Raw genomic sequence first — 13,355 nt, 5'->3', positions numbered from 1 at the left:
TGTTGCAACTATGTCAGCACAGTTGAATAGCTAAATGTGACCTTTCTTTAAGTTAACTATCTGGTGCGTGACATTTGTGGTTGTAATCAAACTTTCAGAATGACCAGCAAAAAAAAACATTAATGTTAAATACAACAGTATTTTTTTGTTTAAAAAAATAAAGACTATTCCATGCAAAAAATTACCAAGAAACTTGTAGTACTCCTACAATGTTGTTTACTTCTCACTTCAGAGAACAGTACAAACAGTACTGTACAAAAACAGTACAAAAAGTTTTTTTTGGGGGGGTATTTTTTAATTTGTTTTTGGAGGTACACATAATCAAAGGAGTAACCATTATTACATAGTTGTTTTTCTCTTTTTAAAATAAATAAGATATTAGATCTATTTTTAAAAAATATCAGTTAATGGGTTCTTTGTGTTGAAAGTATCAAAGTAAGAAACTATCAAAGTTGTTGACTATAATAAGTAAACTAAATAAGACATATAGAGAATTAGACACAGTAAGCACATATAGAACTATAATAAAGATGTTGTCAATCTAAAAAAAAAAAAAATCAGTTAATTTTGAAAGTCGTTTCTCCTTTAATTACAATTACAGTGGTACCTGTCGCAGGTCCGATTCCCGGCTCCTCAGTGTTATATGTCGAAGTGTCCTCGGGTAAGACACTGAATCCCTTAATGCCCCCGATAGGATGGCTGACGCTGCTATCGGTTTGTAAGTGTGTGTGAATGGGTAAGTGTAAAGCACATTGTAAAGCGCTTTGGGGGGGTCTTCATTGACTTGAAAAGCGCTATATAAATGCAAACCAGCTACACGAACGGGATAATATTGACTCTAGTTACAAAGATTGATTCTAGTTACAAAGTCAAAAATACAGAACAGTACACGCTGCTATTCACCGCTCCCAGAGTTTCCCACAAACTGGCTATCGCTTCAAATCTGCCTGGCAACTCAGTGAACATGTGTGTTCCCAGCATGCTCTTCATGTCACCGTTACAGTTTAGATTACCACTGTATATGGCTATTTTTCACTTATAAAAAGAAATAAATTTTAAAAATATATCAATAATAATCTATTCCACATAAAACGAGAAATACTTTTTTTCTAGATATTGTAATAAAATTATAGTTAATCCATACTGAATAGATTTCCCTCTAAGTAATCTGTATTATACATTGGTATCCCCCCAAATTTTTAGGAATCGATGCCTGTTTTTCTTATATATACATACGCACGCACACATGTATTTTTTTCTGTGAGAAGTGGTGTGTTTAAAGTAGCATTTATTAAAATCGATTTGTAATATAATGCGTTTTTTATCATGAACTTAAACTTCAAAATGAAACTCGACCAATACAATAAAATACATATAAACCTGTTGTTTATGTATTTCTTCCAGCGTACACCTATTTGAACAAATTTTAATTACATTGGAGTGATTCTTAATTAAAACCGATTAATTTGAAAGGACAACTGACGGAGCTTTCTGAGCAACCGACATCATAAGCGGCAAAAGCCCAAATAATATAAAGCTCTCCTTAGTCTACTAACTTGAACTCGACTTTATATCATGTAGCAGAAAGCGGGAGCCGGAACTTTTAATATCCCATAAAAAAGGTTGAAATTTAATCCCTGCGCCTTTGACAGCGGGTGAGTTAAGGCAGCCTCGTCTTTTATTTCGGCACATTTCAACAGAAGCGTTCTTCAAAGGAGATATCACAAATGCGATGCATGTATTGCATTCATTTGTCACTTTATACTTTCATTACCGCTACCGGCTCGTCCGCAGGCTGTTATTGATTTACATGCATGTTTTTCTTTTCCCCACCGTTGAATTTATAATCATTGTGCTTAATTGTGAAAAACGTGCAATCCAATCCCCGTTTGTACAATTTCCCCTCCCACAGTGTTGAGGTCAATCTCATCAAGCGCTATAATGGATGTTGTGTAGGGATGAAACGATCCATATATAAAGAAGGGATGCACAGTAGTTGTGAAAAATGGTGCAATCCAATCACAGTTTTTTCAATTTCCCACCCACAGCGTTACGGCTAATCTCATCAAGTGCTATGATGGATGCAGTGTAGGGGTGCAAGCATGCATATATATATATATATATATATATATATATATATATATATATGACATTCACACAACACTGTGGGATGTGTTGTTTGAGGTGCCTTTTAAAAAGTTTTAAATTATATATTTTTTCTCCGTGAAGTATGTGTTAACAATGCCCAACATTGTTCAAAGAGCCTTTAGAACTTTTTTACACTGCGCCTATCTGCCTATATCTCACCTTTCGCCTAAGTGCTCTGGCCACGGAGCGCATTATTTTTGCTATTTTATACTACTAATTAAAGCTGACCAATCACAGCAGACTGTACACATCTTGAACCAGGTGACTTATTATGGCTTAGCTCTTTAGTGTTTCTTGCAGAAAGAGAGCTTGCTTTATCAATAAGTAATTATTGTATAGTATTTTTTTAAATGAGGGGGGAAAAAGTGCTACCTCGAGGTAATCCGTTCCAGATCAGTGGTGGAACACCGACATTTTTCAAAGGAGTTCTGAAATTTTTTTACCCATACAAAGGAATGTTATTCATTTTTATACTTTCCTAAGCATTCCAAAATACCCAAAATATAAAGTGTTTACCTACACAACCACAAATACCTCAATTAATAAAAATATGTGTAGTGTACTCAAACCAGTGTTTCTCAACCTTTTTTTATTCATGAATTAATCTAGAGGTACTCTGTCCATTTAGAAAATAATGCCCGGTTTCAGTTTCATGTCGTCTTTTTTTATATTGCTGAGAAGGTTTTAGACTTTATTTTGATCCATAATTATAGTTTAGCTTTAATTTTGGATAGATGGATAGATATGACTAAGGTAGACCATATTTTTAACAGTTTTGCAAGTTTTACTACATTCTTGGTTTTCTACAAAAAATAAGAGAGAAAAATGAGTAATAAATGATTTGTCAGTGGAACAAAAAATGTGTATCTATGTTCTAACCTTTTTTTAAAAAAAAATTCAAATAAGCGAAATGATTCGCACCCTTTTTACTCTGATTTGTTTTCTTTTTTTCTTAAACTGCTTCATCAAACCAAATAAGTAATTACATGGTACAACCTCATGAGCAGATTAGTAGTCCTGTCATGTTTATTTGTCTAGCCCTTAATCACAGTCTCAAATAGCTGCACAAACCACAGATTTTTGCAAACCACAGACTATTATGACACCATCCCCTGATCTAAAACCCACATGAGGGCAAGGAAAAACTCAAAAACCTCAACATGAGGAAAAAGAAAAAACATTGAAAAGGGACTGCACATGAGGTAATCCGCCCTTCAGGATGACCAGGCTGGAATGGATGTTGCAATACAGATATTGTCAACATAGAATATAGGGTTGTTCATAAGCTATTGAATAAAAGTGTGTTTTAAGCCTAGATTTAAACGGTTACGCTGAGGTTGCAGATCGACTCCCAGAGGTCAGAGCATTTCACAACCCTGGGGACCGAATGAAGAACGCTCTCGATCCTGCGGATCTATAGTATATAAAATAAAAAAACAAAAGATAATCTGCTGCCACCTGCTAATATAGATGAATTTTTTTCACTGCTCATCACTGGAAGCACACAAAGATATTAAAAATCGGCTGTCTTTTTTTTTCGCTTTGAAAACACGCAATTTCCTGCAGCACACTAGACATGGTCTCACGGCACACTTCTAAAAAAAAAAAAACACTGATTTCTTGGATGAGGTTTCAAAAAAAATCTTTTCAGGAAACAAAATAAAACATTGAATTGTCTGGCCCCATTTTTTTGAATGGCAACGCTCCATTCCCTTTTTTCTCCCTCTCGTTGTCAGATGTCAATCTCCTGTCAGAGAAACACAGGCTCGACTCTTTCATAACACACGAAAGCAACCGTGTGCAAAACAAGCACAGTTCCCTTTTTTTCCCCCGTGCCATTACAACTGTTATTTCCTTAAAAGCCGCGTCCCGAATGACCGGGCCCCACCGACTTCCTTGTTAAAGCAGATGCTTGCAATCAAGCGCGACTCCCGTGTTGACCCAGCAAAAGGTTGCTTAATTCATTTGCCCGTTCCCACAACAACAAGAGGCTTTGAGGGGGATTTTCAGGGGGAAAAATATATAATATCCAGCCGGCGCTTCCTCACGGTGGCAGTATACCTTCAGCTATGTCCAAGCCTCATTGGAATGTGCCAGGCCGAGGGAGGGAGAGTCCTTGTGTGTTCCGCCGAGCTGATAAATGGCATTTGTATTAAGGTACCGCCCCGCATCTCATGGAAGAGAAGTTTCCAAGGGAAGGACGTATTCTATCATCCTTGTTTGTGTGCGATATATCTCGAAACAGAATTGGTAGGCATGGCACGAGACCCAGGGGACATGAGACGGGATTTATGCAAAAAAAACGACAACAAAAGCTGTAATCTGGAAAGTATTTTTGCTATCCGGATGTCCTTTAAATAACCCATTGTAAATACGCCCAAAAAATATAACATGTGCGACTTCATTATGAATTAATTTTATTTATCTACTTACCTGCTAAAATTACTTATTAACTAGCATGATTTCCAGACTGTTGATTATAAGTTGGATTGTAACAATTTCAATAAACTCCCAATATACAACATGAATTCCATTTGAGATGGGGACCACAAAGTTAAATTGCTGTACAACGGGGGATAGAAACGACTATTATCATGCTGGAAATAGCCAATTTCAGTATTCCCCCAAAACACTACTTTTTTCATGTCAGATTTAGAAAAAAATACATTTACTGCCTAAAATAGGCATCCTTTTGCCTCAATACTAAAAATAAAAATTACAGTAGACCCCAGGATGCAACACGTATCTTACCTAAAGTGGGGATCACTAACTGAAATTGCCGTATAGCGGGAGATACAAACCTATGGTATTTAGCTCAGTACACCAAATACCCTGGATGAAAACATTTATGTACTATTCATGTGTAATATGCGTTAAACTGATTAAATTGCATTATAAATAAATCCACGTGTAAGGAAACTAATGACATTTACCTTTGGTGTCACGTGAATCAAACTGGTAGATTGGAGTAGCAGGTGGATCCAGAGGGCTGAGGAAACAGCGGGTTTAAATTAAACCGTTGTTTATATAACAAAATAGCATGTAGTAGGTGCAACCTTTGTGTAATGTTCATGTACATGATTACATTATAAGCAAATATACGTTTTAAAGTCAAGTCATTTTTATTTCTATAGCCCTTAAAATAAAAAATACAATTTGATTAACTTTGTGTTACATGACTAAAGCTGGTCGAGTGGAGTAGTGGGTGGATGCAGACGGGAAAGGCACTGCGGCTTTTTAAAGAATGGTTTTAAAACTTATTCCAGTGTGGATTTTCATGTCTTAGGAATATTTCTTTGAATGTGTGTGCCTTTTTTAAAAAAAAAATTGATAATTGTCAGCTTTTTTTTTTCCAAAACTTTCCATGGTTATGTTTTTGCTTCTCCCTTTATCGCTGCTAGTCTTGGGGCCCACAGGGACTAAATCCAGTACAAAAATACAGTATCGTATCGCTCCAACCTGCACATTTTTTATGCAGCACACAAGAATCTGCTCTGAAATTAGAGAAAGGTATTGTGGGAGGTTGTTGAGCAAATAGGATATTGCCATTTTTGTGATGCAAACCAAACCAATTGGAGACCAGCATCATTTATGACGCCAACCAATAGCAGACAAGCATCCTGGAGGCGTAACTCTACATATGCATGATCACTTTACAAAGTTTGAATTTTATACATTTTTGGGGATGCAAAATGGAAAAAATGATGTAAAAAAACATGTAATTCAACACACGCGAAAGCGTTGTATTGTGGGGTTGCCTTATCTCGGGGATCTACTAGATCAGGGGTGTCAAACTCGTTTTAGCTCGGGGCCACAAATGCTATAAAAAAATCTCACGGGGGCCGGACTAGTAAGTTTAAGAGAAAGAGAGAGAGAGAGAAAAAGACTGAGAAAGAGGGAGGGAAAGCGAGCGATAAACAGATAGGGAGAACAAGGGAGACAGAATAACGGTGAGATAAAAAGAGAGATCAGAATAGAGATATGAATGGAGAAGAAGGGGGAAATGACTATAGAGAGAAAAAGAAAATGATAAAAGAGAAAGATAAAAAGAATAAGAGAAGTGAAACGACAGAAAGAAAAAGAGTCAGCAGGAGAAATAGAGACAAAGTGAGATGTGAGAGAGAGAGGTCAAAAGGGAAAGAAAGAGAAAAATAGAAAGAAAGAGAATTAAAGTGTAAATTAGGGAGAGAAAATAGAGAGCAAGACAGAGAAAAAGAGTTAGTCAGAGAGAAAAGAGAGAGAGAGAGTGAACAGGAGAACGAAAAAGAGGGAGAAATCAATAAAAAAAGTCAGAGAGAAATGTAGAAATACTACCACAATTGTTTTGCAAGTGTTAACTGGCTTTGGTGACATCCGGTGGAAATATTTAAAACTACAGCTCATTTTCCTCTTGCGCTTCTCTCACTGTTGTCTTGCGGGCCGGATTTAAACCATTGGTGGGCCTGATCTGGCCCGCGGGCCGCCTGTTTGACACCTGTGTACTAGATAGTGGTAGTTAATTTTGAGCATGGCACGGTAGCCAAAAACGTGCCTGTTTCGAACTGGATTAGTTTACAAGAGGGTTCTATAACTACCAATGAAAAAAATATACCCTTGTGACTGTCTCATGCCATTGTTTTTTTTTTTTCTTCTTCAGGAGTTTGAGAAGAGAAAGATGCTGTGAGCAGTTCCAGAAGACCTTCAAGATAACTCCTCCGATCTCCGATCCCGATTTTTCTCGGCAACCGCGAGAACAACGTTTCGGTGTCCGTCGTAATTCTCGTCATGATCTCGCACACCACGAAAGAAAGAAAAGAAAGAAATCACGTCTTACTGGTATTTCTAAGAGCGCATTCTACACCCGCCACATAAAAGCGTCGCGACCTTCCTCCGCTCGATGTTAAAAGCCGAGCTTGTAGTACGCGAACCCCATCGTTTGTAAACCCGCTCAAATAAGAAACCTTTCTCGTCATCATGCCGCTTCCTTGTCGTTTTTTTGGGTTGTGATTTCCATCAGAACCAAGCGAGTAGCCTCTATTTGAACGCATCATGACTAATAGCCTTTCAAACTGTGGTTTATAATTTGACAAACCTACGTGTAAATGCCACTTCTGCACTTAAAGGGGACACAATCAACTCGTGAGAGCTTTCGAACATGTTTTAAATGCCATTGCGGTTAGGTATGTTTGTTTTCTCAGTTGGTCGTACAATCACAGCTTGTGAAGAACTTTATTCTACAAAAAACATCAGTAGCTTTATCTATTTTACAAGACTCGATCTGAAAAACATTAAATGAAACGGTACGATTTTCTCAAGCTTGACATTTTTTTCTTCTCTGTCCACTAAAAAGTGTACTGCACTCATGCAGCTGCAATCTGTTATCCCCGATTGCCTATTCCTGCAAATTGGGACTATTTTCTGCGCTTTTATTACCACCAAAATGAACTGCACTCTTGCGGCTGTAATCACTATCTCCCATCCCATATTTCTTTAAGCGGGGACAAGCAGAAGGCACTTTTGTCCGTGATCCATTATCCCCAGTTGACTATTGCTGAGAGAGGCCAGCAAAGCGCATTCTTCCCAGGTGAGGCCCCTGAACCGAGCCACTGTAGACCGCCTAAAATTAATCCCACCGTTTTGGCCGAGATCCGTTATCCCCTTTCGACTATTGCTGAGATCAGGGGCGGGCAGAACACTTTTCTTCTGGTTGGGGCTGCTGAAGCGTGCCATTGTGGCCAGACTAGAATAAACTCCACCGTTTTGGCTGTGATCCATTATCCCCGGCAGAGTATTATTGACCTTGGGGGCTGAGAGAGCAAATGTGTCATGTGTGGCGGCGGCTCAATATTCTGTTCTTTTCAACGCATATTGCTGTGTGTGAGGGACAGCAGAGTGCATGGTTTTTTCTTTATTTTTCGGATGATTCTGCCAAGGCAAAAATTCGCAACCCACTGAAAATAGGTCTGTGACCCACCAGCTGAGAAAAAGTGCTTTAAAACAAGTCATAATGATAGAGTACCATAATTTTTGGCCTATAAGCCGTAACTTCATTCACATAATTTCAACATTGTGGCATATGCAGTGATGCAGCTAACATATGCATTTTTCCTAACGCCCACCAGGGGCGCTCTAGCAGAAAAGGGAAAACTGAGGGAGGTGTGTGCAGGAAAAATGAAGTCACAAATGCCAATAAAAAACATAGAGGTTTAATGCCGTTATGTGCTTTTTACATGAATACAATTTGCATAAACTCAACCTTATCATGGTCAGGTGCGGGTTATGTATGTACAAGATTTATTTTTTTCCTTAAATGTATTGGGTGGAAATTACGGTCAGGTGGAGCTTACATACCGGAAATGATGTTTTCGTCATTTGAAAATGCCAATGGTAATTCATTCATTGCCATAGACTACTACTGACGTCAAAGGTCCCTTTCAGCTAGGCTCCCATAGACTGCAAGAGCGGTCAAAAATTATTTTTGCTAGGCTGGCAGTGAATGAGTTACCGTATTTTTAGGACTATAAGGCACACAGGGTTGGGTAGGGTTACTTTAACTGGATTACTTTCAATGACTTTTGGATGACTCCAATACCAAATATGCTAATAAAAGACAATAATAGCGAATAATATCACCTAATGGAAGCATGTAAATACTGAAAAGAAGGAGGCCAAGTACTGAAACCTGCGGAACACCACAGGTAACACTAAAGGGCTCAGATGTCATTTTACCATAATTAACACAGTTCAACATCTTTTCAACGACTTGGACATTTTTTTTAAACTTTCATTTTCAACCAATTTACCTCTTCCTGTAAAATTTGCTTAAATGAATGTGGTTTTTGAACAATTTGGAGAATATGGACGTTTTTCTTCTCTAAAAGGTAAGACTCTTGATTTTTTTTTTTTTTTTTTTGTCGCAAACTGAAATTATTACTGTAAGTGAGTTGGAACACGCAGAAATAGGTTTTTATTCTTGCCTGAATTTTGTTTTTGCAATCAAATTCCTCCAGATGAGTGTAGCATGGGCATCTTCGCTGAAAAATAGGTAGTACAATAGCTCGAAGCCTTACCTGGTACCGTGTCAAATTTGATCACAATCTGAAAAACTAAACATTGTATTTTACATGTCTTTCAAAGGATGGTTCCAGCCGTATGCAAAAGTGGCCATTTGGAGATGACAAGTTTACAGCTATAAAGACTGCAACTCTGTATTTTAGACATTTTGAAGGAGTTGTAAATGTTTGACTTCTCTTTCAGGAAGTCGATTAATGATTGTGCACAACTGCACTTATTTCCGGCTATGATTTGAATACACATCGAAGATTTTTATGGGCTAACCAATGTGTCAATCATAATTTCAATCTGTTACTACTGAATAAAATTATTCAGAGCAAAAAAACGCGGTTTTATCAATAGAGGCCCTTATAGGCTAATGTGGTCTGCGGATTATGAAAAAAACCCTGCCATTGGCCTAGAAAACGTCGGAGGCTAACCATATTGAAAATAATGTATTTGTAAATGGAAATTATGTGGCAAAAGGAACAGATTCCAATAAGGAACGTCCACTGATGCAGAAATGCTTTTAGGTGGACTTTTTTTAAAATCTGTTGTGTGTTTTGAAGTAAATGTATATAGTCTATAGCTTTTAGGTCTTGTTTAAGACAAATGGTCATCATATCTTGAATCCTAAGGGCTTAAGGTTTCCAATTATATGCGGCATGATGTATTTCAGGACCCGTGGCATCAACTTTAACTTCTTATGACTTTTTTTTTTCTTTTTAACACTTTTGAACCAATTTGGACGGAACCTTGGTGTCTTTCCAACATCTTTGAAATACGTTTCTTAACCAGATAGACATTTTGGACAAACCTTGGCGTCTTGAAAGAACTTTTTTCAACCTGTCAACAAAGGACGCCGTTTGGATGGAAATTCAGCGCGTATTAACATTTATTCAAGGTCTTAGTAAAACTTTATTCCCAACTTAAATTTTTCAACCATATAAAGAAGTCTTTTGGATAGAACTTTGGCGTCTTCTTGATCTCCTACGAAGAAATATTTTCAAAGCCTTGGCATCCTCTCAATGTCTTAAAGCATCTTTTTGAACTTCTAAACCTAATATAGATGTCTTGTGGACCAAACCTTAGTGCTTTCAAAGGTTTTAATTTAGTAACTTTTGCCTTTCAGCCGAATAAAGTCTTTGACGAAAGGTTTCTTTTTAACCTTTTTTTCCCCAAGTATCTGAAAACGAGTTTTCTACTCTCACGTTGTGACTAACCAATCACGTCTTCGGTAATTAATCTTGTTCATTCGATGTCTTTTCAACACCTTAGTCATTTCAATCAGATAATGACGTCTTTTGGACAAATCCTTGATGTCCTTTTAAAGTCTTGACTATGTCTGCGGTCAATCATGGACGATTCATTTCATCTACTACACAGCATCATCTCCAACCAGAAGAGCAGCTTCAGCGACAGACTGCTGTCACAGTCTTGTTCCACGGACAGACTGAGGAGATCATTTCTTCCTCATGCCATGAGGCTCTTTAACTCCACCCGGAGGAGTAAAAGCACACATTAAACCCCTCCTCCACATTTGCATATACTCCTATTTTTATTACAGTGTGTATTTTCCGTAGCACTATTTAAATACTCTATTGCAACAGGTTATATTGGGTATTTTTGTATTCAATATCTTTTATTATTTTTATTTTCCAACACAAGGATACTGCTGGGAGTGTGAAATTCCCTACTGGGATGAATAAAGTATCTATCTAGACATCTATCTGGACATCCATCTCTTCAAAATATCTTTTTCAACTTTCCATCCATCCATTATCTGCACTGCTTATCCTCAGTAGGATCGCGGGGCTGCTGGAGCCCATCCCAGCTATATTAGGTCAGTGGGCAGGGGACACCCTGAACTGGTTGCCAGCCAGTCGCAGGGCACACGGGGACAGACAATTCGTTTGCTCATTCACACCTAGGGACAATTTGGACCGGCCAATTAACCTGACATGGAATGTGGGAGGAAACCTGAGTGCCAGCAGGAAACCCACTTAAGCAGGGAGAGAACATGCAAACTCCGCACAGGAGGAGTCCTTTCAGAATCACCGATCGTTGATTTTCCTACCACCCAAATTCAAAAGCAGACTTATCGGGACATGATTACATTGTTATACATTCAAATATGTCGTAACATAAGTAAAACTCCATATTTATTTATAACTAAGTATATACAGTGGAACGCCTCTCAGTTCGAACAAATCGGAGTCCGACCAAAAATTTTGAGAAATTCTTGCTTCGCTGTTCGGTCAAAAAATCGGAGTTCGAACGCCGGTAATGCGTGAGTGCATAAGTTAGGGTGCGATGCTGAGCGGCGTACGGGTGTCGATCGCTCTTTTCGTGACTAACTGTTGTCGCATGCGGATGTGCTTCGTTTTGCTTTCGCTTTTAATATAGGTGTACCAAATGTTTTAGCCCTTTTTTTATTTTTACACGTTCATGTTAGCGTAATCTTTCGTACGGAAGATTACGATAACGCGAACGTACGATAAGCCTGGGTTAGCTTTATGTTTACGTTAAACATTCAAGGTAAACATTCATGGTGTTGGAACAGAGCCCAACTTTCAGGGTGTTGGAACGGAGCCCCCTTTCCAATGAACCGCTCACCACTTGTTGTGGAGACCCGGGTGCTCAATGACTTGTAAACGACCTGATTTTTTTATTTTTACATGTTCATGTTAGCGTAATCTTTCGTACGGAAGATTACGAAAAAGCGAACGTACGATTAGCCTGGGTTAGCTTTATGTTTACGTCAAACATTCAAGGTAAACATTCAGGGTGTCGGAACGGATTAAAACGATTTACATTATTTTTAATGGGAAAAATGACTTCGGTGATCGAACAAATCGGTTTTTGAACAGGGTTCTGAAACGGATTATGCTCGAGAACCGAGGTTCCACTGTACAGTGGAACCTTGGTTTTCGAACGCCTCTCAGTTCCAACAAATCGGTTCTCGACCAAAAATTTCGAGAAATTCTTGCTTCGCTTTTTGTTCAAAAAATCGGAGTTCAAACGCCGGTACGCTAGGGGCGATGCTGAGCGGCGTACGAGTGTAGATTGCCCCCACCCCTCGTGAAGAACTGTTGTCACGGCAACGCGCACTCCTTCTCTGCTTTCGTTTTTCAAAAGCGTTGAAGGGAGTGTTTTAGCTCCTAATTATGCCTCGGAAGAAGGTTGGTGAAAGCGGCAAAGTTGCTACAGGTGAAAAAAGAGGAGTAGTGCGTACAACTATTGCATTTAAGAAAGAAATATGAAGAAGGTGTGCGAGTTTCCCTTCTTTCAGGAATACAACATGGCTTCTGCAGACAACCGCCAAGGTAAGAAATCCTACTCATAATTCTTTTCTTTATCCTTTAACCGCTCACCACTTGTTGTGGAGACCCGGGTGCTAAATGACGTGTAAACGACCTGATTTTTTTATTTTTACACGTTCATGTTAGCGTAATCTTTTGTACGGAAGATTACGCTAATGCAAACGTAAGATTAGCCTGGGTTAGCTTCATGTTTACTTTCGTGGTAAACATTTAGGGTGTTGGAACGGATTAAAACAATTTTACATGACTTTTAATGGGAAAAAACGACTTTGGTGATCGTACAAATCGGTTTTCGTACAAAGAAATGGATAGGATTATGGTCGAGAACAGAGGTCCCACTGTCTCTGTTTTTTTCCATCCACAACTGCAGCAAAATGACTCCCGACGCACTTTATCAAGCAATTTGTTCGCAGTTAAGTCATTACAGTAGCACCCTAATAAGAATAAACCATGTCACTGAAATGCAAATTGGGCGGTTTATCTGCTAATTAAGAAAAATAAAGAAATCCATTGAAGCAGCTTATGGGATAAACACATCCCCGCGACTGTTTCCTCGATAAAGTTAGACAAAGAGGAGTAAACGTCGAGGTAAGATAAGGTTAGCGCAATCTCCTCAGAACGAACTTCGCGTTAGCGTACGACGCTTTCCATTCGACGATCTGCTCATTTTCAAATTTATCGGCGCCTCGACCGGGGCAGCTTAGTCTTGTGTACGCAGAGTTGAGACTGTTTACATTGTCTTTCTCTTGCTTACTTTTTAATCTGCCGGCGCAAATTAGCATAATGACTGACAGTGGCGCTCCAGGCCCGCTGTATTTATACACAGGCTTAGAAGTTTCTGGCTTTTAAGTC

General features: G+C 38.6%; 1 protein-coding gene across 1 annotated transcript in view; it reads left to right on the top strand.

The window, feature by feature from the left end:
- The window catches only part of suclg1 (succinate-CoA ligase GDP/ADP-forming subunit alph), a 31,495-nt gene extending 24,393 nt beyond the window's left edge, over positions 1-7,102 (top strand). The window contains exon 9 of the mRNA XM_088341406.1: positions 6,785-7,102. Within this exon, the coding sequence (XP_088197532.1) occupies positions 6,785-6,811 (27 nt within the window). The 3' untranslated portion in view covers positions 6,812-7,102. The remainder of the gene's footprint in view (positions 1-6,784) is intronic.
- Positions 7,103-13,355: the final 6,253 nt, after the last annotated feature.

This window comes from Urocampus carinirostris, chromosome 8, assembly GCF_059441175.1.
Source record: "Urocampus carinirostris isolate Australia breed hairy pipefish chromosome 8, RoL_Ucar_1.0, whole genome shotgun sequence".
Taxonomy (NCBI): domain Eukaryota; kingdom Metazoa; phylum Chordata; class Actinopteri; order Syngnathiformes; family Syngnathidae; genus Urocampus; species Urocampus carinirostris.
This window is presented reverse-complemented; position numbering and strand designations above follow the sequence as displayed.